At 32.8% G+C, this 25,682-nt stretch overlaps 1 protein-coding gene across 1 annotated transcript in view; it reads left to right on the forward strand.

The window, feature by feature from the left end:
• Positions 1–2,897: 2,897 nt before the first annotated feature.
• The window catches only part of LOC146168105 (spectrin alpha chain, non-erythrocytic 1-like), a 36,513-nt gene continuing 13,728 nt past the window's right edge, over positions 2,898–25,682 (forward strand). Inside the window, exons 1-22 of the mRNA XM_083388884.1 lie at positions 2,898–2,982; positions 3,046–3,154; positions 5,390–5,545; positions 5,901–6,023; positions 7,480–7,620; positions 7,778–7,918; positions 9,487–9,629; positions 10,718–10,862; positions 10,934–11,095; positions 11,185–11,313; positions 12,211–12,380; positions 14,142–14,325; positions 15,772–15,963; positions 16,145–16,300; positions 18,071–18,275; positions 18,338–18,519; positions 19,490–19,606; positions 21,300–21,426; positions 23,404–23,526; positions 23,595–23,755; positions 24,289–24,438; positions 24,719–24,850. Coding sequence (XP_083245010.1) covers positions 2,930–2,982; positions 3,046–3,154; positions 5,390–5,545; positions 5,901–6,023; positions 7,480–7,620; positions 7,778–7,918; positions 9,487–9,629; positions 10,718–10,862; positions 10,934–11,095; positions 11,185–11,313; positions 12,211–12,380; positions 14,142–14,325; positions 15,772–15,963; positions 16,145–16,300; positions 18,071–18,275; positions 18,338–18,519; positions 19,490–19,606; positions 21,300–21,426; positions 23,404–23,526; positions 23,595–23,755; positions 24,289–24,438; positions 24,719–24,850 — 3,201 coding nt within the window. The 5' untranslated portion in view covers positions 2,898–2,929. The remainder of the gene's footprint in view (positions 2,983–3,045; positions 3,155–5,389; positions 5,546–5,900; positions 6,024–7,479; positions 7,621–7,777; positions 7,919–9,486; positions 9,630–10,717; positions 10,863–10,933; positions 11,096–11,184; positions 11,314–12,210; positions 12,381–14,141; positions 14,326–15,771; positions 15,964–16,144; positions 16,301–18,070; positions 18,276–18,337; positions 18,520–19,489; positions 19,607–21,299; positions 21,427–23,403; positions 23,527–23,594; positions 23,756–24,288; positions 24,439–24,718; positions 24,851–25,682) is intronic.

Raw genomic sequence — 25,682 nt, forward strand, 5'->3', positions numbered from 1 at the left:
CGGAATTTAGCATTTATTATGTTTAAAACATTGGTTAAATATTTTATTAACCAGAAAAAAATATTAAAAACCTGTCTTGCGCATTTCTAGACGAACAGGAGGACATGCTATCCGGCAGCAACTAGTACAGGGGTCGGCAACCTTTTTCTAGTCGTGGGCCTAAACCAAACTAGAAAGATCTCTGCGGGCCGCACAATAAGTTAACTAAGAATTGTGTTATTAAAATGCTAGAACAACTGTAAATCAGGCGAGTATCGTTTTTTGCACTTAAAGACGTATTTAATTACATTTAAGGAGACAGTAAAGTGTTGGCGCAAAGCGCGAAAAAAGCGTTCGTTTGGTTAAAATTCGAGTCCACACGTCGTCATACATACTACTAATGAAAAGTGTAATGAAATTACTTTGAAGAAACGAGATAACTTTATTGGTTAGTCTAATTCAATATTTGCTAAGTTTTTAAAAGTCTGGGCCTGGCGAGCCAAGTGAGCACATTTTTTTTGGTATAGCGGTATTTCTTTTAAATTTCTTTCCAGTTTTTGTTACGCTGAAAATAATAAAATGTTTAAAAAAAGACAAAAAATTTTAAATACGTTTTCTGTTTGTCCGTGACGCACTCGTCAGCTTTCCACGCCGCAACGGTAAAGAAGCTTTAATCTTTTAAAAAGACATTACAAAACGTAAACCAACCGGATGTATGAAGATCAGCGCGTAGCGGGAAAATTTTTTGAACTCATGTAGTTAAAATAGTCAAAAAGTATGTGAAATATACTCGTGTCTATTTTGTCAAATAGGCGGCGGGCCGGATGAATTACTTTGACGGGCCGTAGGTTGCCGACCCCTGAACTAGTACAACGACTTTGTAACTCACAAAAAGGATTTAGCTACCGTAAGCTGGGGATATTTTGGCCCAGACCGGTCGGTGTTGTTTTCACAGTATAAGGCCATTATTTTCCTGTTTCAATATCAAACTAAGATTGTTTTAAAAGTTTCCGAAAATTTCCGAAAATTTCCGAAAATTCCCCAAAATTCCTGTTAGTTCCCAAAATTTCCATGGAAAGTTTCCGCTGTGAAAATTCCCGGGAATTTTGCAACCCTACTTAATAGTATAAAAATTATTTGTATAACAAAATATTAATATTTATCAATGTAAAAAATAGTATTATTCTTAAATAATCTAATAGAATTATCTGCTAAAATTACTTTTGAAATGCATTGTCTTGACATTGTATACACTTGAGTAGAAAGTTGGACAATGTCCTATCGCTGTGTTCAAATGTGTGTAGTGGTGGCCTAAAATGTGGTGTTTGTTGTTGTGGAGCTTTGTTATTGTTTCTAATATAGTAAAAAGACCGGCGCTTAATTAGAATCCTATACCACAGCATAAAAAAATTATCAAAGTAACACACAATATTTGGGTTAGGGCGTCGGTTAGTGTTTGATTGAGTGTGGGTCAAGTATTGTTATATTTATTATTGAATAATATTGCTTAACTTACCCAAAGACTATCCCGTACCTAGGAATGTTTAAAGTAGAATACCAGGGGATTCTAGAACTTTAGAATAACTAATCCTAGTATATTTTATTCAACTATTTAACCTCAATTTTGTTTGGGGAAGGGTTAATTTAAAATATATACTCTACAGGGCCCACAGTCACAGAAGTAAATTGCAAAACAATTTGCTAACATGTTTAAATTGTAATTTAACAATAATCTCCCAAATGTACACCGGAAGCCATTGCAGACTCACCAAATCTGTTGATCTATGATGCAAGCGTTGGTCAAAAAGCAACTTCAGAAGGGCTAGATCTCAGTTATTAACACACATATGTGTGCATGTTTCATTGAATAAATGATATGGTACTGTGGATCCCCTTCAATTAAATTGCTTGTACTAACAGATTGAGCAAGCATTGTTGTATGGTTGTTTCTCGACTGCTCCTCTCTGAGCCTGCATAGCTCAGTTGGTTGAGCGACGGTCCCGGCTTGACCGGATGAGTTCTAACCTTACTGCAGGCTAGTTGTTTTTCTAGCCTGCCATGCTTGCATCATAGATCATCATATTTGGTGAGTCTGCAATGGCTTTCGGTGTACTAATTATACGTGAGCCGTAATCGTTGGTCAAAAAGCAACTTCAGAAGGACTAGATATCAGTTATTAACACACACATGTGTGCATGTTTCATCTCCCAAATGTTAACATTCTGAACAACTGTCATTTAAAGCAGTTGTGTAAACTGTGATACATGTCCAGGTTGTTGCCCCAAACTTATTTTTATGTCAGTATAGTGTAGTGAGTACAATGCAATACTACACAATGAACTCTTTTCAGCTCTTCAGCAATTCGGTCAGGTTGTTGTGTGTCTGTTATACTTTTTATTTTGTAGTTTGATTTCCTTGATTGTATGAAGCGTGCAATGACACTGCCCGTTACAACTGAGATGTTAAACCGGCATATTAACTACTCTGGGGATGTTATTATACAGGAGTTCATACAAAAAATAAGCACCAAAGTGTTTTTAATGCCAGGTGCAATGTTCCTAATTAACATCACAGCAATCACGGTTTTAGTTTTGTGATCATTGTTTACTAAGATTTCAAAGGGGGGTGTCAAGACTCTAAGACACCCTGCCATGCTACGCCCCTGAATGAATCATAGGGTCCTACTAAACTATTACATTCACAACATGCCATGTTTGGTTTAACAAAATAAAAGTTTAATAATAATTAATTTAAAATATTTCAGGATTAGATATTCTGGATTCCAGAATATCTAATCCTGAAATATTTTAAATTAATTATTATTAAACTTTTATTTTAATAGTAGGTTTTCAATCTAGATTAAGGAATCCAGAATATCTAATCCTAAAATATTTTATTCTAGAATGCACTGGCATGGATTCAACTTTAAACATCTCTACTCTTGGTTTCTATGGAGTTAGGGTTGTCCCATGTTAGGTTAACAAAATTAATTAAAACTTTTATGTAAGAATTTTATAGATTTTACACCCTTTTCTACTTTATAGAAAACCCTTTTCTACTTTGTAGAAAAAAAACTTTAATGATGACTACTGATACGTCTGTGTCTAGTTTTGTTCCATTGGAAACGACTGATGATATAAGGGCAAGGAGAGAACAAGTGCTAACACAGTACAAGGTATACAGCAAATTTGTTTACTATAACAATTCTTCAACTATGAAAGTAACTGACAAACGGCTTGTAAGTTGTAATATTTGAAAAAATTGAAGATTTATTCACAGTAAGTTGCTGACCTGTTGACTTTACATTGCATGACATCAGTTTTATTTTATTATTATTATTTATACATACAACTTTTTAACAAAACATATTTTGGATATTTAGGAGCCCTGTTAAATGAATGTCAGTCTGTCTTGATTTGCTGGGCATTCCATGTTGCCCCAATTGCACAACAATTCCCTAGTAATTATCACCACAATACTAAGATTTAAGTTTACTTTGCACAATTTTTTCAATGTGTATCTTACATGCTGTAAATATCCTGATATATCTTTATAAAAGCAAGTGTAGAGAATTGGTATGCTTCATGTGGATATCTACTTTAAAACAAAAAAGGGCACAAATTAGTTTTATTCGAAAAACTTATAAAAAAAAGGGATTAAACAAAATATTTCCCGAATTAGATTTATTTGAGCTTTGTATCAGTAAAAAGTATCTAAACTAGGTTTATTCAAGCTTTGTACAGACAAAAAAAGTGCCCAATACTTTACAATATTTATCATACAGGAGTAACAACCGTTTGTGTTTCTCTTTTTTTTCAAATTACATAGCTCTTCCAGAAACCCTTGTAACCAACCTTTAAGATTTGAGCGGCAGCTGCCACAAAATACATATGGAGCCCAGGGCTTGTCCTTGTCACCAATATACATCCTAAAATACGGTTGATACTATTCAGTAATTGTCTTCTTTTAGTATGGCAGAATGCTGGCGACTATGTCGGCCGAAGAATCAGCCAGAAAACCGAAAAAATTGGTGCAAAAATTTTTTTTTTAATTTTTAAATTTTTTTTGTTAAAGATCTATTTTACAAAATACCTTTTGGTTGTTTCCACACATTTAATCACATCTATTATTCAAATGCGGAATATGTAATAACATTTCACACTACAATTGGAAGAAATTAATTTTGTTGCGTCATTTTGAAAAAAGTTCTGTTAGCTTGAAGCACGTTGTTTATTGAGGAAAAGCCATGGTTAGGCATATAGATTGTTTATTATTTTAAAAAGTACACACTTTTGATCATAGAATTGTTATATGTTTGCAGTTTTACTTTGATTTGGCAGTTTTTGATTTGGCGTTTTACTTTGGGTACTCCTACATATTGAGTTGAATTCCCCATTCCTGTTAAATGTACTGGTATAACACTCGCATCGGCATATTAAGGATGCCATGCTATGCTTCTCCACCTAAGGCCTAAAGTATATTTTTGGTTAATTTAATTATGCAAACGCAAAAAAAAATCGAACTTTAGCCTTGTTTTAATAGGTTTATGTGTCTTTGTTTTAAACAAATCTATCGCAAAGGTAATATGCATACTATGTGGCATGTTGCATTGGGACTGTCACAATTTCTATTAAATGGTATTATAAATATCATTATTTTGAGCAATATAAATTGAAAATTTTTCCTAATTTTTCCAAAGAATATTTTTTCGTGCTTTTAATCTGATTAAGTTTACCTGCAAACAGCTTATCTATGTAACAGTTTTAGAGTAAGAAAAGCTGACATGTACACGGCCAAAAACGCTTGTCACCAGAAGGCTGAGTATATTAGCCACAAACATAACAAAAAGAATCTGGTGAATTTTTGCTTTGTCTGCTAGCTATTGCAACTTCCATTTAAAATAAAAAACATTAACTCACTTTATAGCATTAACAGGGGATTTTTATAAAAGTGAAGCACAGCTATGAAAATAACCCTATAAAGTGGGTTTAAAGTTTTTATTACTTTTGGCAATATGTTTTGCAACCACTTCATTTTTTTTTTGTGCTTCAACTGTTTAGGTTCTGGAACACCTGTTGCATTTTCTAAAAATATTTTCTACTAAGGTAAATTTATAGGTTAACATCTTGAGGTAACTAATTCCGTAATGTTAGAGCATGTTTTGCTCAATAAACCTGAAAAGAATCACCTTGGAAGTTTCAAGACTGTACTCAGAGAAAAAATGAAGATTGTTGATGGCTTATTGGTTAGGCTAAGAGTATAATTTCTACATGAAAATGAAATTAATACGAAAAAAAGTGTGATGTCATCATTTTTTTACCCGAACTTTAGCAATTTTTTTTTACCTAAGTGACTATAAACAGTCTATATGTCTAGCACTGCATTTCTCCCAACTGTTAATTATTTTTAGGCATTTAAAGACAATTTAGCTTCATGTCGAAGTGGACTACAAAATTCACTTGGTTTAAAGCAATTTTTACGAGATGCAAGCGAACTTGAAAAGTGGATTGCTGTTCGAACACTGGATGCAAGGGATGAAAACTGGAGAGATACAACAAACTTGGAGGTATATTCAAAACTGTTTTTGACAATAGTTGAAAATATTTGGACATGTTTTTGTAGCAATATCAATAAAAATATATTATACCAGAATATTTAAAAATGCTTTTTGTATCATTTTGGCTGATAACCTATAAAATATGTTTTTTATTATTATGTGGCCCTGTAACTGTTTCCTAATTCAGTAAAATTTAAAGTTAAACTGAAATATTTCTGATAACTGCTCTAAATCTAAAGAATCGACTAAAATTTAGACGTTGTTTTTGCTTATTTATTATGATTCATCAGATGGCGTGTTCTTTTGTTATGCATGTTTTTTAAATTAAAAAAGCTCGATTGATGTTTTTTTGTTGACTTTCTAGGCTCGTTTGCAAAATCATGCTGCACTTACAGCAGAGGTCAATGCAAATGCAGAGTCTCTTGAAAAACTGGAACAAAGGGGTGATAAGATGGTTGTCACAGAATCTTCAGAAATTTTGGTGAAGGTAATATAATTTACTGAGCTGTATGGTGAATCTAAGGCAGGGGACCTTAAACTGGGGTCCATGTACCCCTTGGGGGTGCGTAAACTAGTTATAGGAGGTCCATGAAGGCCTAATTGAAATTTTAGTGTATTATTTAAGAAATTTTAGGGGTCCGCGTCACAGAATTTTATTTTTTCTCGATTTATGTTTGCAATGGCATGGATTTTATTTAGAGATAACATCATGAAGAAAGGGATCCTGTTTTTCAGCGAAACCCCAGAATAAATACTTTGAATATAGTGGTATTTCTTTTTAACAGCTTTTGACATAAACCCAAGTCTCTCGCTTGCTTAATAAGTCAAAGATAAATTTAAAGATAATCTGGCACCAGCATTCCGCAGCACATTAAATTTGACACATAAAATATGTAATGCTAAATAGTATAGATCAGTGGTTCTCAACCTTTTATGCTTTGTGGCCCCCTTTGATAGGCTCTCAACCATTGTGGCCCCCTGCTTATAATAAATACCTAGCATTGTATTTGCGTGTTTTCATTTGTTTTACTTCTCCACGTTAGTAACAAATACAGCCATTTTGTTAGTAAAAACGAAAACCAACGAATAAATGCACTTGCTTACTTTCTAATATATTAACAAATATGTTATTTTACTTTAAATTAACTCAGTTATTTGTCATGGAAAAGCCCATTCTTGTACCCCCGCAAGGTATGTTTTTTATTTGTCCTGTTTTGTATTGAGCCAAGTAAATGTCATTACATCGTCAAAACGATTTGTGGATTCCATTTTATTGCATGCCAGATCAGAAAATCTAGCTTAGCAAAGATAGTTATAGACATGAACAACAGCCTTCTTGCTGAGTAGTGAGTACGAATCTTGAATATCATGTGAAGGCTTCATTTCAGGCGAAAAAGTGAAAGTCTGTGTTTTATAATGCCTGACGGTTTTATGCCGATTGAAAATTTGTACTTTTGTGTGATAAGCTACCCATAATAATCCTAGCAATATTTATAGAAAGTTTAACTGACAAATAGAGATCTGCAAAGTAGTATCCAAAGATATTCTAGGCGATGTTAATCTAAACTTTCCGCAGTATATCCAAACTTTTCCACAGTATATCCAAAGTAAATCCAAACTTTTTCGCAACTTAATAAAACGAAAAAATTAAATATCCAAAGTTTCTTTTACCCGACATAAGCGGCAAAAGTTTTGTAATACCATACCTATAGCTAGAGTTAGGCTCATGGCCCCCCAATTCCCTCTCTGTGGCCCCCCAGGGGGGGCTGAGGGCCACGGTTGAGAAACCCTGGTATAGATCAACCTATAAATTTTGTAACCATAGTCTTTAACCCAGTTTTTTGTACTTTGTTTGTATGAAATATCTTTACTCTAAAGGTATTAAAAATAAATGTCCCTTATGGACATAAATTTATTTTTTAACAATATAACTACATTTGCAGACACAACTACAAAAATTGAAGCAGTTGTGGGAAGAATTGATTAAGGCTATTGAATTGATGGGAATTCAACTGCTTCAAGTCAAGTCTTGGGTGTCATTCTCACACAAATGCGATGAAACTCTTTACTGGATCAAGGACAAAGTGAGAAAACTAATGTTTTAAGTTTAATCATTTATTTTTGTTCTGTTAATAATTAATTTTTCTACTAAACATTTAATTTTGTTAATGTATGCTACTGCTGTTTTTGAATACTATAACACATTCTCCTGTATGCAAGATGTACTTTACTGTATTCCAGGATACGCTGGTGTCTTCTGTTGAAACTGGACACAACTTGGATCATGCTAATATGCTTCACAGTAAATTTGACGAGTTTTTGAGTGAGCTTCAAGGATACGGAGACCGGGTGAAGGATATGAATGAAGAAGCTTTACAAATGGTAATGCTCCATAAATTACAAACAAAACAGCTCATGCAACACAAAGACTGAACCTGTAGATTTGAATAAACTGAAAACAAAATATAAATGTTCATGGCAACCAAATGTATTTTTAGAAAATATCTCCTGTATTCCAAAAGCCATTTAATTATTTTATACAGCAAGTGGCGCGTGCCCTTCACAAATTGGTTGTTGTTTGCAGACCTACTGAAGGTTTTATTTCATTGATACATTATGTTTAACTTTAACTACTAAATTGCAACTAAAGCTAAAGAACGGTCTTGCCAAATATGTGATTTTTCTAATAATAATAGTGAGAAGAGATTTTGAGCTATTGAGATGACATAAACAAAATCTAAATAAATATAGTGTTTTGGATAAAAATACTACTTAAAAACCTAATTTGTGCATTTTTATTATTTAATGTAAATACTCTTGCTAGTGAACTGTTATTTAAAGTAAATACTCTTGCTAGTGAACATGTGGCAGTATTTGACCAACTTTTTTGTTGCTACTTAAAATGGATGACTTAAGAGTTATTGAAGGCCCACTCTATAAAACCTCTTTTGTTTGAGGTGTTGGGGGCTTTGCAATTTTTAGAATGACATTAAAAGTTATATTATAACATGACTTTATCAAAAGTTATATGATAACATAACTTTATCAAATGTTATGTTAAAACATGACAGTACAAAAACATTATCTTGAAAACACGTATTGTTTTTAAGTCAACTTGTGTTTAACTATGCAGGAGTCTAATCGATTGTAAAGCAAAAACAACCTTGTTTCAAATTGGCAAAACTTTAATTAAAAAAAGACAATTAAAATAACTTTTAAAATACTGTAAAATATATCTATGACTACCATGCGGTGCACTACTACATAATAAAATTAAAATAATAAAAAATAGCCTGCATCACACTAATAAAAGGCACACATTCTGGCCGCAGCTTACAGTTTGACTACCGCTGGCTGAACGAACACTGGTTTGATGATAGAGCTGTAAAAAATAGGTCTTCCATTTAAAAAAAATATGTCAAAATTTATTTCTTTTTGACATGGCTGCACATAAAATACACAATACAATCACTTATTTTAATTTTAATTTTGTCAAACTTAAAACAGCAATACTAATACTTAAATGTGTTCAAGATGCTTTGTCACATTTTTTAAAGAACACCGGAGTGCCTACCAACTTATGTTTGTAAGTGAGTCATTGGACATGTGAAAGGGTTTACTTAGTGATATTATTACTCAAGATTTCAACCATTTTAGATCTTTCAACTGCTAACCATACTTTATGCAGGATTTTCCTCGTTTTCAGTTACAGATGCTGTTATAAAAAGGTTTACGAAACCTACAGCGTGGAATTGTCCATTTGCCCACCTGCAAACCTTAGTTTTGTGACCCTTGATTTAAAAGCTACTTATTTATTTAAAAACTTTTGTATTCATAGTAAAATGCCTTTTCGTGTAATGATGGTCACTGCAGTAAAAAATGTCTCCAGAGAAAAAGGTTTCCTTTAAACTGACTTCCTTTTGTAATGTTATTTTTGTATTGCATTTCAGGTAGATGAAGAAAAGCACCCAGAATCTGAGAAAATACAAGCAAAACAAAGTGAGGTTAATGAAGCTTGGGACCACCTTAACTTACAAGCAGACTCAAGAAAGGAAATGCTGAGAATTGCTGTCCAAGTACATAAATTTAACAGGTGAACAAAACAACATATAAATTGTGTTTATGGTTTTGTCAAAAAACGAAGAGATTTATAAGTACATCACAGCCTACAATTGAATAAATAAATAAAAAGAGTTAAATAAAATATTTTTTTATATCGGCAATTAGTTTACAAACTTGAAGGAATTCATTTCAATTAAGATACTAATGCTGCTTATAAGAGTGAAATATATTTATTGAATACATCTAAACAAGCTGATTTTTGGTTTTGAAAGTTTCATACTTAGTGTGTGTTTTACAATTGACGTGCAACCAGATTCTTTTTCTCCTTCCGGATTCAGACTGATTTTTTTATTCAAAAGAAAATTCTGACTTGTATATGTTAAATATAGTTGAAATGTTTTTTTTAAGTAAGTTTAACAGTCGTGGCTCCAACTAAGCGACCTACGTACCCTGGCCTACATCAACCGTTTCATGGCTTTTTAGTTGAAAAGTGTCACCCTCTTGTGCCTGCACTGCCTTTATAGTTGTCACACAGAGTACGAGTCTTTAAACAGTGGCAGTTCTCTGTTAAACGAAAAATAAACACAACGAATATGGCTTACATTACCAGAATTACAGATACTCATAATTTAGCACAAGCAAATACTAATCCTAATCAAATGGCATTTTGATTTTACATTAGCGATAAGGAACATAGTCACAAGAAATGTATTTACCAACTTGTTAGGGATCCAGGATTAACTTGGATATAAACTTGCACAGATAAATTCCAGTTGTAGTTTAAAGTTTATATAATCAACTACTAAACAAGCGGTAAACATAATAATAATAATAACTTTCTACAAATTCTAAGCTCAATACGACTTATCGACACAAATAACTAGTGTAGAAATAACCAATTTACAGTTAGGAACCGAAAGTTAAGCACTTGTGCCATGTGCTTTTTCGCTGGCAAAATTTTGCAAAACTAAACGGGAAAACAGTTAATTGTTACATCATGAAAATAAAAAAATGTTTCCCCTAACAGTAAGGCTGTCCCAAAGTGGTTAGTTTTCTGTCCTATTGGGCTATCCGTTTTCTAGTATATATTTTAAAATTTATTTGAATACAAATGTATAGAGATGTGGATGAGACCATTACAAGAATGGTAGCAAAAGAACAACTTCTTCATTCTGATGATGTTGGGAATGATGTCGCGTCAGTAGAAGCTCTGCAGAGAACTCATAAAAGTATTGAGCGTGATCTTGCTGCGCTTAAAGATAAGGCAAGTTCCTTGTATCTTAATTTGTATACTAACCTGATTGCCAGATTTAACCCTTGTTGTGATTTGTGCAGGTTGAAAACCTATGTGCAGAATCAGAAAAGATTGAATCGGAACATAACCACAGCAATCTTTCAGTTGGTCAACAACGTTTGGCTGTGATTGACAAATGGGAAATAGTAAAAAAGATTGCCCAAGATCGCAAAAATCGTCTTCAGCAAAGTTATGATTTGCAGGTTTCTATTCTGTAATTTTGTTTTTCTAATACTATAAAATATTTATTACTTTTCTCATTAATGCAACTCAAACTATATTTTTATTTCAGAAATTTCTTGCTGAATGCAAAGAACTATTTAGCTGGTCTAATGAAATTGAGTTAAATATGTTGGCTGATGAATTGGCTAATGATGTTAATGGGGCAGAGACGTTGGTTGACAAACATCAAGAATATAGAGTAAGTATACAAAAATACTAATACTTTAGGGTGCCAGTTGCACAAACATCGAAACAAAAACAGACATACCATAAACTCTACTCAACATTATATAAAATAATATTGAATGTTGTTTATACCACTGTAACATCTCTACACCTTATGTTAACCAGGAATGGTTTGCAAGAGCTCGCAAAGTTCTGAAATCAATTACACTTATGGTTGGTCTTTATGCAAGTTCCCAGCAGTAGAAAATAATTTTAAAAAAAACAAGAATTATTATCATATTACTGTTGCCGCATTAGGTGTAAACTTCACTTTGATTTTCTTAAATTGATATTCCTGATTTTACTTTTGTTTAAAGAAGTGCAAGGAGTCAGTTTATGAGTCTGTGTGCTTGTGCAATAGCAAATTTACGATTGATAAGGCAAAGGTGAAATATCATTGATAGAATGTGTTTATAAATTGTGATATATTTAATAAAAAAACTGTTGTTTATTGGGTAGTAGAAACTAATGCACACATTTTAAGTGAAAAATTGCTCCTAATATATACATATTTGTATGTGTGGCTTGTTTAGGTAAGTGGGTATCTTTTTAATGAAACAATTATAGCGCTTGCCTAAAATGTGGCCTTGCAGTGAGATGTCAGGTATATTTCAATAAACAATTGCACACACCTTTGTCTAAATTCCTTACACCATTTTGTCTAAGTGTCAATCAAAAGGTTCATTAATATACAATGGTAGCACTAACATTATACAGATATTAAAGTTTCCAAAAATATAGTTTGAGAAGTGCCAGGACTTCCGTACCCTGGAACAGGCGCTATGGATATTAAGTTGAAAAATTTAAATTGCTAAGTTTTTTTTATGTTCAATATCTTATGCTTGATATAATTCAGCCAGTGTTATGACAGGGTAAGATTGCCACTCAAGAAAGTGGTTTCAATCAAACTGTTGAGTTTGGCAATAAACTGATTGAAGAAGGTCATCCATCATCCACAACTGTCACTGTTGAAGTGGTTTCCTCATCATCGTCAAGCGATACTTCATCCTCATCTAGTGACGATGAAGATAAAAGTCAAACGTATGTAGAAAAATTAACTAAATTAAAATGAACTTTGGAAAAAAAATCCACAGACTTTCCGACAGCGGTATAAAATAAATGGAATTAAAAACCTAAAAAAACACAACAACGTATAAAAAGAGACATTATTTACCAGGGAAATGAGGCCTACAGATTGGTTAGCCCCACTAGGTGTTAAAAAGATATAAAAGTGCAGAGGTGGTGCCAATCTTGAGCTCTGTTTGAATTGTCTGATCTTTAAACTAAATAATTGGTATTTTTTATCTGAAATTAGCCAATACCCCAAAAATCCAATATTGTAGTATCGCGAAAGCATCATCGCCAAAAAATGATGTAAAATTTGCAATTTAGCATAGGCATGAGTGTATGTTAGCTAAAGCTCGCAAGCAAAACATTACTCTATAACAGGGTTTCTCAACCGTTGCCCTCGGCCCCCCTAGAGGGCCACAGAGCTGTAATTGGGGGGCCACGAGCATACGTTTGTAGCAATGTCGTGGTATTGCAAAACAGTGTCCGTATTTTCAATTTTTTCAGTTAAACTCAAACTTGTAGTGTTAAACCTTCTTTGGCCTATTGTAACATATTTTTTCTTACATGTTACTACCTGCTATTCGTGAGAAGTTAACAATCGACCTCAAGCTTGCAATTCGTTATCTGCTCGCCTAATAGGCAAACATTGTTACGTCACTTACAACCAACATTTGCGTTTTTCTAGTTTACTCCGTATTTCTTTGGAACGTTTAACCAGTATTTTAAATAGTTTGTTAAACGGCAAGTTAGAATGATAGCAAAACTAATACAAGCAAGTTGAACATTTTTTCACAAAACGTCAAATAAAGATATTACCAGTTTGGCTCTTAGAGATAGATTTGTTGTTGTTCCATTGATAAATTTTGTTGTAAAATTAATTGTGTTACAGCCAGCTTAAGAGAACGAAGAATAGTTGAATTGCACATACTTTCACATGTTTACTATTGAAAATACGTTTTTACAGAAAGTTTAAACAAGGTTTTGTGTTATAAAATGTCGAAAATTCGCAAATTTTCACTGCTCGCTGGTGATTTTAAATGCGTCATTACGACCCTCAAAACTTATAAATTACCGTGATAAAAAGCATTCTAGAAGAAAGAATAATGCCGCGTCAAATTCTAGCTAATTTTTTATAATCGAGGGGGTCACGAGGATTAAAAGCCTTTCTAAGGGGGCCACGAGACAGAAAAGGTTGAGAACCGCTGCTCTATAACCTTACACAAAAGCATGGTGTTTAACTATATAAAAAAAGCTTATAAGTTCATTAATTGGAACTACTTATATTGTGTCACATTTTTATTAGTTGTTGTGAGATTAAAAGCTCCTAATTCTTCTTGGACAACCTTGTTTGTGGAACACATACCCTACGGGCCTTCGTAATATATTGTAGTCAGTTTGCCTTTTTGTTGTTGTTCGCTACTTATTCCTACATAGCTCCAAAAAGTAACTTTTTTGAAAAAAAAACTAATCTCCAAAAAAAAACTAATTTGACATGGTTTGAAAAAACTAATTTGGGCACATTTGTTTAAAATACTTAAGCCAAGTCTAGCCATTCAAAAAAGCGAATTTATTATAACACTGGTTTAATGTATGTTCATTTTTACAATTGTGCATGTCATTATACATTTGAAACATACCCGCAATAAGGTTAAGATGCTCCTATAGATGTTTTACTCGGCATGCCAATACTAAATCCAAACTAAAAAATTTAATGACTTTTGTTTATTTTAGCTCGGTTAAAACAAAAACTACAGTGAATCCAGGACTTATTCCAGAAAAACTGCAAGAGCTTCGCAATAGGCAAAAATATCTCAACACTGTATGGGAAGAGAGGCAGGCATTGTTTGATCAGTGCCTTCATTTGGCACTGTTTAACAGAGATGCTGAACAGGCAGAATCTTGGATTGCAACCCAGGTATATTTTTTTATATTTTATAAACCCAATGTGTGTTGGGGGGAGGTGTTGCAACCTATTCATCTTAGATAAAGTTTTATATTAGGAAACTCAACTCGCAAATTTATCTTATTAAAACGCATCCATAAACCTTCACGAGTCCTATGTTTTTTCCCTAACATGAATTATTTAAAACTCATCATAAATTAATCCCCGCATTTCCAACTCTTAGTCTATATTTTATGCATTATAACTATTATGCTCATTTATGTATAGCAACCTTATACACACAATGCCATGCGGTTACCACCACGATAATTATCTTGCGATACCAATACTGCAACTAGTATTAATATGCTTTAAATGCAGTATATTTATTCATAAACGATCAAAAGCAGCCAGTCGCAAGTGTGTTTTGAACCAGGCGTTTTTAAATTACAAGTGTCCGTTCTTCCTAAGGATTTACTTGGGGATACAATTTGTCCAGTTATGTATGTAATTTAGATTTTAATAACTGTACTGTCCAATGTTAACTGTCTGCTTTCTTTTTCACTTTCTGCAAGCTATCTTTTTCACTTTCTGCAAGCTAAAATAGTTTAAGAACCACTCGTATAGACACTTTCTGTCGGCCGATATTAGGCCAATTGGCTTTTTTTATATTTTTCCTTGAAGTTTGTAGGCGAAAATATGACCCCAGGCCACATTGGTGACATCATCTGTGAAGTTTTTGAGCCCCATCCAAACTAAAAGCTAAAAAAATCTGTTTCTTTAAAATTATGTATTAGTGTTGAAAATATTATATTGGCCCAGGATATGAAATGAATTGCTTCTGATGACCCGCTAAAACTACAGTTGGGCCACCCTGTTATAGAATGCTTTACAGTAACCATTACATCAATTAAGCCAAATGAATTATCCAAAGGTATAATGTCTGATAATTATTTTGGCTACAATTTTTGTTTTCCTACCAGATAGGTGTACATTTACTCTAAAAGCAGTTCACCTAAAAAGAATGGCAAAAAGTATATTGACCTTATTCGCTTATCACCCAAAAACATACACGGCAAAAAATATTTAGTACATTTGCCCAAATTAAGGAGACATGACTATATAAAGCAAAAACAAATTTGTGCTAAACCTATCACAATTAAAACAGTGGGCGTCAAACTACTGCTCGCACATTGCTTTACAAAAATTGCTATGAAACAATTAATTTGCAGTTTCTCTTGAAAAACAACTTTTTTAGGCTTATATTAATGTCTGATAATTATTTTGGCTACAATTTTTGTTTTCCTACCAGATAGGTGTGCAGTGAACTGTATATTTGTTAAATAATATACCAGTGTCCTATTTTTTGTGGAGTATTTGTAGGTAGGTATGTTTTTCTAGTGTTGGTTTGGTAGTGGACTGACCTTTAAGTGGGTTTTGCCTGCCCTAATCAAGTTTTTTTTTATGTTTTTAAATTAGGAGGTATTGCTTTCACATGACTATCTTGGAGATTCATTGGACTCTGTACAAACTCTTGTGCGAAAGCACGAAGATTTTATTAAATCAGCAATGGCTCAAGAGGAAAAGATCAACTCTGTTGACGAAGTTGCAACTCGCCATATTGAAAGGAGCCATTATGCATCCCAAGATATTGGCACTAGGAGAGATGCGGTATGTTTTGTGGAGACATTTTAACATTTTTTAATTTTGTTGTGTTTGACAACCTTATTTAAAAGCCATCCATTAATGTTCTATGTTTTAGCTTATTTTATAAACACACACTGCACACTGTTTAATATTTTTTTAAACTTTACAGCACTAAATATTAACCACAACTTTGTTGCATTTTTAGTTGCTCAAGAGACATAAAACATTAAAAGAAAACATTGATTTACGCACAATCGCTTTGAAAGATGCCTATGCTTTGAGATCTCATGAACGAGATGCAGAAAATTTGTTCTCTTGGATAGAAGAAAAAAGGAAAATGGCCACAGATCAATCTTACAAGGTTTTCATTTATTTATAGTTATATAGATTGAAATATTTGTACAAACCATCAAACCTTGATATCCGGATCCTGAAATTATAAAAATCCTTGTTATTTGACACAAAATTTCTGGTAATGGTTTTCTTTCTGTACATTTTACCAATTTTATCTGGATAATCCCACTGTGCAAAACTCCTGACACAAAATTTTTGGAGCTATTGTGATAAAACAATAACATAAAATTTCATGAACCAGATTATAATAGATTACAAGTGTTGTGAATATCCTAGATCAGGGATGGGAAATTATTTATTACTACTTGCCGCATGACAAACATAAAATATTGTAGGATCTTAAATTCACACAATATAACATCATACTATAACGCTAGACAACAAGTAAGCAAATAATACTTTTATTTTGTTGGGAGTTGTGCGCAAATTTTCAACTGAAGTCGATTTGAAGGAGGCATTGGCGAAGCGCGAACAAATCGCGGCTTTTGGTAAAAAATGGAAACTTTAATTTAGATTTAGAGGGGGCTGTAATGCATTGAGCACATAAAAAATATGTCTACATTCCTTGATATATTGGGTTAATCAAGTGGTAAAGGCATTAACCTAACAGCTCAAGGATAAAAAACGTCATCATTTTCCACAGAACAACTTACAATGCCTTTTTTTTGCTCTTTGAGACTTTAAAAGTTGCCGATGTGTTTCTTGAAAAACAATGGGCATATTGCAAGACTATATAAACCGGGAGAAACACAAACATAGCAGTAACCAAATTAGGTTGACAAAATGTGGATTGGTATGCTTCAGAGGTTGGAAAACATGTACGAGAAAAACAAAATAAAATTCGCGACATGCGAAAACAATTTCCATTTTAGTTTTTAAAACAGGCTAAAAATGAAGTTTGGTGGGGACATAGATCCTTCCCTGGAGTGAGTGAATGTTTATGTTCCAACCAAACATGGAGAAAGTCCACTAATTTGTTTTTAAGAAAAATAAGCTTTTTTATCTAATTAAAATGTGTTAGACTCCCAAAACGAGCCTAATAATACTAAAAAGCAAATAAAATTCGAAAAAGTTTACATTTATGCTGTAAAACTGGCAAAAATATAGATTACCAGTTGCACAAATAACAAAAACATGTTGACCAGACTTGCAAAATGAGACTTCTCAGCCTTTTAAGGTTCGCGGTACCCTTTAGAAATATTAAATAGATTGCGGCACCGTAGGTAATTCACTAGAATGTCACAATAAACGGAACTGGAACTACACACATCAACTCTACACAACCTACGAAGTTATAATTGGATTTATTCCACTTTAATCTTACAATGTGTGATGTAGAGCATTTCGTAGTGTTTTGCTGTAAACAGGTTGAACCTAATTTTATATTCCTTCTTAGAATTTAGTGTAAAAAGAATGGCAAAAAGTATACCAACCTTATTCGCTTATCACCCAAAAACATACACGGCAAAAAATATTTAGTACATTTGCCCAAATTAAGGAGACATGACTATCTAAAGCAAAAACAAATTTGTGCTAAATCTATCACAATTAAAACAGTGGGCGTCAAACTACTGCTCGCACATTGCTTTTTATGAAAAAAAATTATTAGTTCGACAAAATTTTACCTACTTGTGAATTTGACAAGATTTGGACTTTTTTTTGCCAAGTTAAAAAATAATCGCCCTAATATTTCAATAACTATCCAACTCACTGCAAATTATCAGTTTTTTTTCTATTGTTGAACCACAAATACAGCATTATATTATATGTTTAATAGGACCCAACCAATATCAGGGGAAAAATGCAGCGACACAAAGTTTTTGAGGAAGAAGTTTTTGCGAGTGAACCCAGAGTACAATCCTGCATGTCAAATGCTCAGAAGCTTATTGCAGCCAATCATTTTGCAAGTGATAATATCAAGAATATATCTCATAAAGTGGAAGAGCAATGGCAAAGTTTGTTAAAAGAATGCAAAGAACGCGGTAAGGGTTTTATACAAATATACTTTACAGTACACCATCGAAAGCTTAATATGTTTCATAAGGCAATAAACTGGAGGAGGCGTGTGCTGAACAAGCGTTTAACCGCTCTGTCAATGAGCTTTACCGATGGTTTGAGGATGTTAAACTGGCATTGTCATCAACTGATTTGGGCACTGATGTGGGATCAGTTTCCGTTCTCATCAAAAAACATCAATTACTTGAAGTTGATGTTCAAGTTCATAAGGTAATTTTAATATATTTGGCATTAGCGGATTTTGAATAAATATTTTACTAGATAGTACCGTGTTTTTCCACTGTTTTTTAACTTATCACCTAAGCATAATAACTTGTCAACTGCCCACCAAAAAATTTTGTTTCCTCCCCAAGGCACTTATAAGCTTTTCTCTATATTGTTAATAATAATCTTATTCATAAATTGTTTTGCTACAATTAAATGATTCATCATAAGTTATATTTTTCGACAACTATGGCAGCAAAACTTTTTTCAAGTTTTAATCAGTGGTAAAGTAACTTTCTAAAGAGAACGCTTTGTTCATGTTTTTATTTGTTTTTATTGGTGTACAACAAAGTTGTTGTCACAATTTTCTAGTTGAAGAGTAACATCTAATTCTTATTTTTAAATTATGTTTAATTTATCACTTAAACTACTCAATTTTGGAATGCGACTAGCATGCCGAAACATTGTCTCAATCTTTTTCTCATCATGTAGACTAGCGCAATGTTTAACTTTTTACGTTAGGAAGCCTTTTAAAGTTTTGTTGGAATCTCGACACACCCAATAATAAGAATTTCAATAGGCTTTCCTTAAATATTCAAGTATCAAAAACACACAACAGATAGCAAGCAAATAACAACTGCACATACTTTATAAGTGTATATGCTAAAAACAGAACAAGAAATGACACTTATTTTGCAACATTGATTTTGTCTTTTATCCATATACATACGCATAGAAATCATTTGTTAAAATTTGATATAAACAGGATTAAATGCACATGTCAATATATGCAATATATGTGATTACCACAGTTTAAATACAAAACAGAATGATTTGATTGACGCCCTTGGGAAAAATGAAATGTTGCACCAGGGGGTAGCTAGTCACAGATTAAAAATGTCTGGTGTATAAACTCACTTGCCCCAGTCTGTTAATAGTAATTATAAATTAAGTTTTATGAACTTTTAATTTTAAGGACCGAATTGATGCAATTGAAATTCAAGCCAAGCAATATGTTGAAAGCCAACATTTTAATGCAGAAGCAATTCAGGAAAAACAGCAAGAACTTTCTGCGAAATACAAAGATTTGCAAGTATGAACACACAATTTTGATTTGTGGTAAAACAGTTAAAATGTATCATCATATATTCAATTAAAATCAATAAACTATGTCATAAATAGTTTTAATTGTGATTCCTAGATAAATGTTCCCTCTAATTTTTTACCATGTGTGCAGGTGCCCACAATTTGGTGTAGAAGCTGAAAATCAGTGGGCAAAGTGGCTAAATTATCAAAGTTTCCAAATAGGGTCGGCAAAATACCTTTTTATCTTAACTTTTTTTAGTCTGTTAACATCCGCGCTACACCTGAAGCAATGCAACAGATCACCTAATCACTGCTCACTTGCCATGCAACAGAGCATCCTGTATTTCCTTTGACGTTATGGGAATTCACTTAACTTGTAAAGTCTATATAAGTTGTTGCCTAACGCAAATAAGTCTTAAGTGAAAAGAAAGTCATTTTAAAAATGAGTCTCTTTTTTTGGAGTATTGCACTTACTTGAGATGCGATTTCGCTTGGTAGTTTGTGGGGCGGACTCAGTGTAGCTTGGTGTAGCTGCTCAATCGTCAAGGCAATTATCGCCCGTATTGCAGCCTGTATTTTATCAGTAAGCAATTTTTACTTTTAAACAAGTTACGGAATTTTCTTACTTTGATAATTTTGATTAAAAGAGATTTTGCCCTCGCATATTAAATTCAGACAACTCATTTAGTTATCATATAGGGCACAACACACAACATTGTTTTTTGGGTATACTATAATTTTCCTTGTTCCGACAAACTAAGTCCCAATCGGTTCTAAAAGATGCAAATATGAGGTAAACAGACCTACTGGAGATCGAAATTTTAGTAAAAAACAACTTAAATTTTTTTTTTGCTTGTGCAGTTTCGTAAAAAAAAGTGCGGAAGTTTCCAGAATTTTGCAGAAAAAATGCTCTTAGCGGGAACACTGTCCTCGATGTTTTGATAATTAGGTTTTTCTTCTTTGTGATGTACTAGGCTGCCCAAACAGTGTATTTTCATAGCTTAAATGTGTATTTTTTGCCCTGTTTACAAGCCTTTTTGCCTTTTTGCCTTATTGTTTCTGTTCTGAAGTGCATTAAAAACATATACTTGACATTGTGCACAGCTGGGATGTGTTGTTTCAATTGTGTTCATTGTGATATTACATTAAACTAATGTTTTACTCTCCTAGTCCTAGTTCATTTTTTGTGTCATTCTGGAAACGAGTAACTGCATGCCTTGAGAAATTCTTAAGTGTGCCAGAAACTTATTGTAATTAAAGAAAATACCCTGTTTAAATAACAAATATGCAAACAGTAAAACATGTGAGACTTTAATGCACACTAAGATAACAGACAATAATTTGGTATTGATTTATTGCCTTGCCAGTAAGAAGAGATTATAATAAATAAACTTTGTTCTGTAGAAACTGTGCCACTAATTTTTTTTCAATGTTCCTAGTGTGCCCCAACCTGAAATCCGTTGAAGGATAACGTTATTATTATAAGATTATTATGACTCAAAAATATTAATTAGGTAAAAAACTAGAATTTAATACAATTTCTTTTTTTACTTTGTTAAATTTATTTTTCTACCAAAAGTATTTTCCTTTCACTTGTAGGACTTTCCAAGTTGTTGATTGTTGAGTTTTAATGACTTCCCTTCTCTGTTGTACATCTTATTTGAGTTTAAGTCATAATGTCATTATTTATATCCCACAAGGAGCCTATGAAAGAAAGGAGGGACAAATTAAACCAATCACTTCGAAGTAAGCAATTATTTAGAGACATTATGGATGAGTTTGAGTGGATTCAAGACAAGTGGCCAATGGCAACAGGATCCAATCTTGGTAAAAAATCTCCTTCACATTTTATGCATTTGTTAACTCAAAGTTAATTTTAGACTATTTCCTCTAGCAGGGTTATGCCACAGCTAAAATATCAAGTAAACATTAGTAGGCAGTAGTTATTTTGTATTCTGTGCAGTGTATCTCTTGACTGCCCAACAAATCACGATTTGGAGTAAAAAGGTTTTTAAAGTTGTTTCCTTTATTGTAAAATGCAATGGCCTCTGTCAAGATACACTATGGGGTTATTTAGTTTCAAATTTAGACCAATATATAGCATGGTAATTGTCAGAAGATGATTACCTGTGACTGACAGTAATAACCATATTCTTTTTAACACAATATTTAAATTCTTAGCAGATAACATTTGTAGTAAATGAAACCTCTAACACAATAATGATTTATAAAACATACTGAATTTAGGCTGACTATACTGCAGTACAATAAACAGATAATGTTGCCTGACAAATTCTGGCTCAATAATTAAGTTTTCCCTCAACATAGGATTACGGAAATGATTTTTTCGGAATTAAAGAACATAAGAAAATAAAGTTCTACAGTAATAAATAAAATAGTTATCAAAGCAAAATTATGTTTTTCTTGAAATGGAGTTTGGTATGTAGGGCCCAACTGTTTTACCTTGAAGTGGTATGCAACCACGAAAGGTTGGGAATTCCTGCTATAGTTAATGTCTTTAGTTAGTATGTTTATTATATTTAAACATCTCAACCTAAAATATTTTTTGTAGTTACATGTATTCTTTACCATGTTTAACATGTCATGCTCATTGCGCACCCTAAAACCATGCTTTTTTGTCTTTAGGTTTAGTAATATATAAGCTATTAAGACTTTTCTAGTTTTTGTGTATTAACTTTGGTACAGGGTTGAATGTCCTTCATTATGCGCCATTTCAAACAGATATACCTTTTTCCATTGCCATTTGTTCTTGGTGGATGATGCAGACTGATTGCTTAGGCAAGTTATCCTTGTTAAAAAGCACTTTCTCGGTTTTAGGCAGACTTTTTTCTTCAATAAAATGATTGAGTTTTTTTCATTTATTGAAAGTTTTGACTATACTACAGTGCTCATTTAGCCATTATATTGTCTTCTCCCAATTCTTGAAAAGACTACTTAGTAATTGTCTACTCCAGTATTTGTTAACCTTTTTTAGTTTGTGTCGCACCTATAGACATTTGAAAAGGGGCGGCGCGAAATTTTTGGGGTGTACCGGTATTTGTCTTAAATTGCTTGCAATTTTTTGTTATATAGGCTTTATAGTTGTATATCTTTAAAGAGACTCTAGCCTTGAAACTAAAATAAGAACAACAGCAACTTCGGAATGAAAGACAGTTAGGAATAAGGCGAAAATGGGACTAATACCTAATAGTCGTAATAATGACGAAACAAAATCAGACCTAAATTGCCAAATTAATGCCTATACAACCTATTATCTAACCCCAAGCCCAATTGCTAACACCACAAACTACCCGCCCATAAGCCCAACCAGGGGCATAAAATATAGGGCCAAAACAGAGGCGCCCAATCATCCCATACCCTTTCCCTACAGTCTAGGACGTTATGTTGTCCATTTAAGTCTTTTTCCGTGGACTTATTTCGACATGTTTAGGTCTTATCTAGACTATTTTAGATCTTATCTGTCATGGTTATTACTGCGAAGTTGGCGTTATTATGTCGGTGGTCTTAATACTACGGTATTATAGATTATCTGATTTAGATGCTGTTGCTTTAAATGTCTTATTGTTTTTTCTACCTAAAAGTACTGTGGAATCAATAGGCTAAGCTTAATAGGAAAGTAAAAAATACATGTTTTACATATCACAATATTTTTCCTTTTGCTCGTGGCGTACCTTTTGCTCGCGGCGGCAACCTTTCATGGCGCACCGGTTGAGAAGCGCTGGTCTACTCTATAATTTAATTTAATGATTACTGCATAATTATTGTGTTATGGCAATATTTCAGGAAAAGACATCATGAGTGTCAAAAACTTACTAAGAAAACACCGAATCGTGGTTTCAGAGATAGCAGCGCATCAAACACAAGTTGATGAAGTTTATAAACAGGCATCAGTTCTTATTGAAGAAGGTTACTTAACTCACATTTGAGTTTAAAAATGTAACTAGCAAAAAAAAAGTTTTTTATTTGTAAATTAGGCCATTATGAAGCCCAGGAAGCCGATGCTATTTCAGGCAAACTGGTGTCAAAATGGAAGGAACTGAAACTAGCTGCTGAAAATCGTGAGAGTGACCTGTTGGATGCACTGGAAGCTCAAAAGTATCTTGCTTCAGCTAATGATACACAAGCATGGATTGAGGTGTTTGCTTGATTTCAATAACATTAAACAAACTGTGTATTTGAACATTTTATTTCAAAATAGCATTGCTTTGTTCTGGGTTGATTTACATGGCATGTTGCCGCAGAGAAAAAAATGTATTACCTATGTTTAATGTTAATCTTGCATGTATTTTGCTGAATTTTTTAGGCAATTCTCTAATTTCCTAAATAAACTTGTTAACGTTGAAATAATAAACTGGTCTTGCTAATCATATAAACATTTTGAAGTGCTGGAAATTATTTTTATTTAATATTTCTTTGAAACAGGATGAAACATACTAAAAACAAAAATATTTGCATGAAGTACGATAACATCCTTACTACTTTTATGGTAAAATTTTAAGGTATTGGGATATAAGTTATCCATGAACACTGTATAAACCTCCAAATTACATAGAAAAAGTATACAATATTTTGCGGCCACAGTATCAAAAAACTTTTGGAAAACCGAAACCAATAAGATGACAGGAAACTAATATTTATCCTGCATAAAAATCAATATCGCCTTGATAGGAAAAGAAAATCATAATTTCGTCGAGTGATATTGGTGCTGATGAAGATTCTGCGGAGTCTTTAATAAAAAATCATGACTCTTTAATGGATGATATTGAAGTGTACAATGGGACAATCAAAGATCTGCACTTACAAGCAGAGAAATGCAAGGTGACTATAGGAATTTACTGATTGTTATCTATATATTATTATTTATCTAGTTGTTGTGGTTTCTTTTTTTATATTCATACTGCAATTTTTTATAATATCAATTATGTGGTAAAACAATACAACCACTGCTGTACTAAACACCAAAAAATTGCTTGAAATTATTTGGTTATTTTTTCTTTTTGTGTTTAACTTTATTGTGAAGTTTGCAAGTTCATTAAAAAACACATTCTGCCATTTTAAACAATTCAACATTTTCTTAATGCCAAATTTTCCTTTTTAGCTACAATCTCCGTGGGCTAAACTACAGTCATTGGAAAAGGTTGTTGCACTTCATGATTATCATGCAAAATCACCAAGAGAATTATCTGTTAAAAAGAGTGAGGTGCTACTACTTGTTTCTTCATATAACAAGGTATAAAGTTTTCTCATTAATGTTGTAAGAAGATTAGTGAACACATAAAATCTGTTAAAGTTGTCATTCTGAAAAATGTCCCACCTTGTAAACTAAGTTTAACCATAGTTATTTTTTGATAAGAAGAGTTGTTCAATATACAATATTACTTTTTGTTCAAGTACAATATTCAAGTACAAATGTACTTTGTTCAAGTACAATAAGATAGGCGGAAAATCTTAAAGTATTCAAATTACATACGCCTATGCCCTATGAAATAAAACTTACCCATTTAAATTTTAAACAACCGAAATGGAAAACTCACAGATTAAAACAAACTCTTTATTAACTCATTACTGGCAAGCAAAACTATAGACTTGTAAATCTTACTAGAGTGTGTTGACATTTTCTTTTATGACAACAATATATTAGATTGGTATTGAACAGTTACAAATTAAGGAAATAATCAATATATATAAACATTTACATACATTAAACCAGGGTGGTCCAAACCCAGGGCTGTGGGCCACATGTGGCTCGCGACATTATTGCTCGTGGACCGCGAAGCACTGTTGAATTATTGTAATGCGTACAGGGGTTTTATCAAAGAAACATAAGTGACCAACGAACAGCAAGCATACAGCATTTGTTTGGTTATAATTGCATTTTTACGGTCACACCATTAAATAAACCGGTTTTCTATCGCTCATCAAGTACAGATCCAGGTGGTGGCAAGAACGTCTAATTTTTGGTTTGAAAGTTGCCTTAAGTCCTATATGGAACTTTTTAAAATGACTGTTTTGCCAACTTATAAATTATATTTGCATTTTGTTTTCAGTCTTTTTAATAGGAA

This window comes from Ascidiella aspersa, chromosome 1 (assembly GCF_963924565.1).
Source record: "Ascidiella aspersa chromosome 1, kaAscAspe10.2, whole genome shotgun sequence".
Classification (NCBI taxonomy): domain Eukaryota; kingdom Metazoa; phylum Chordata; class Ascidiacea; order Phlebobranchia; family Ascidiidae; genus Ascidiella; species Ascidiella aspersa.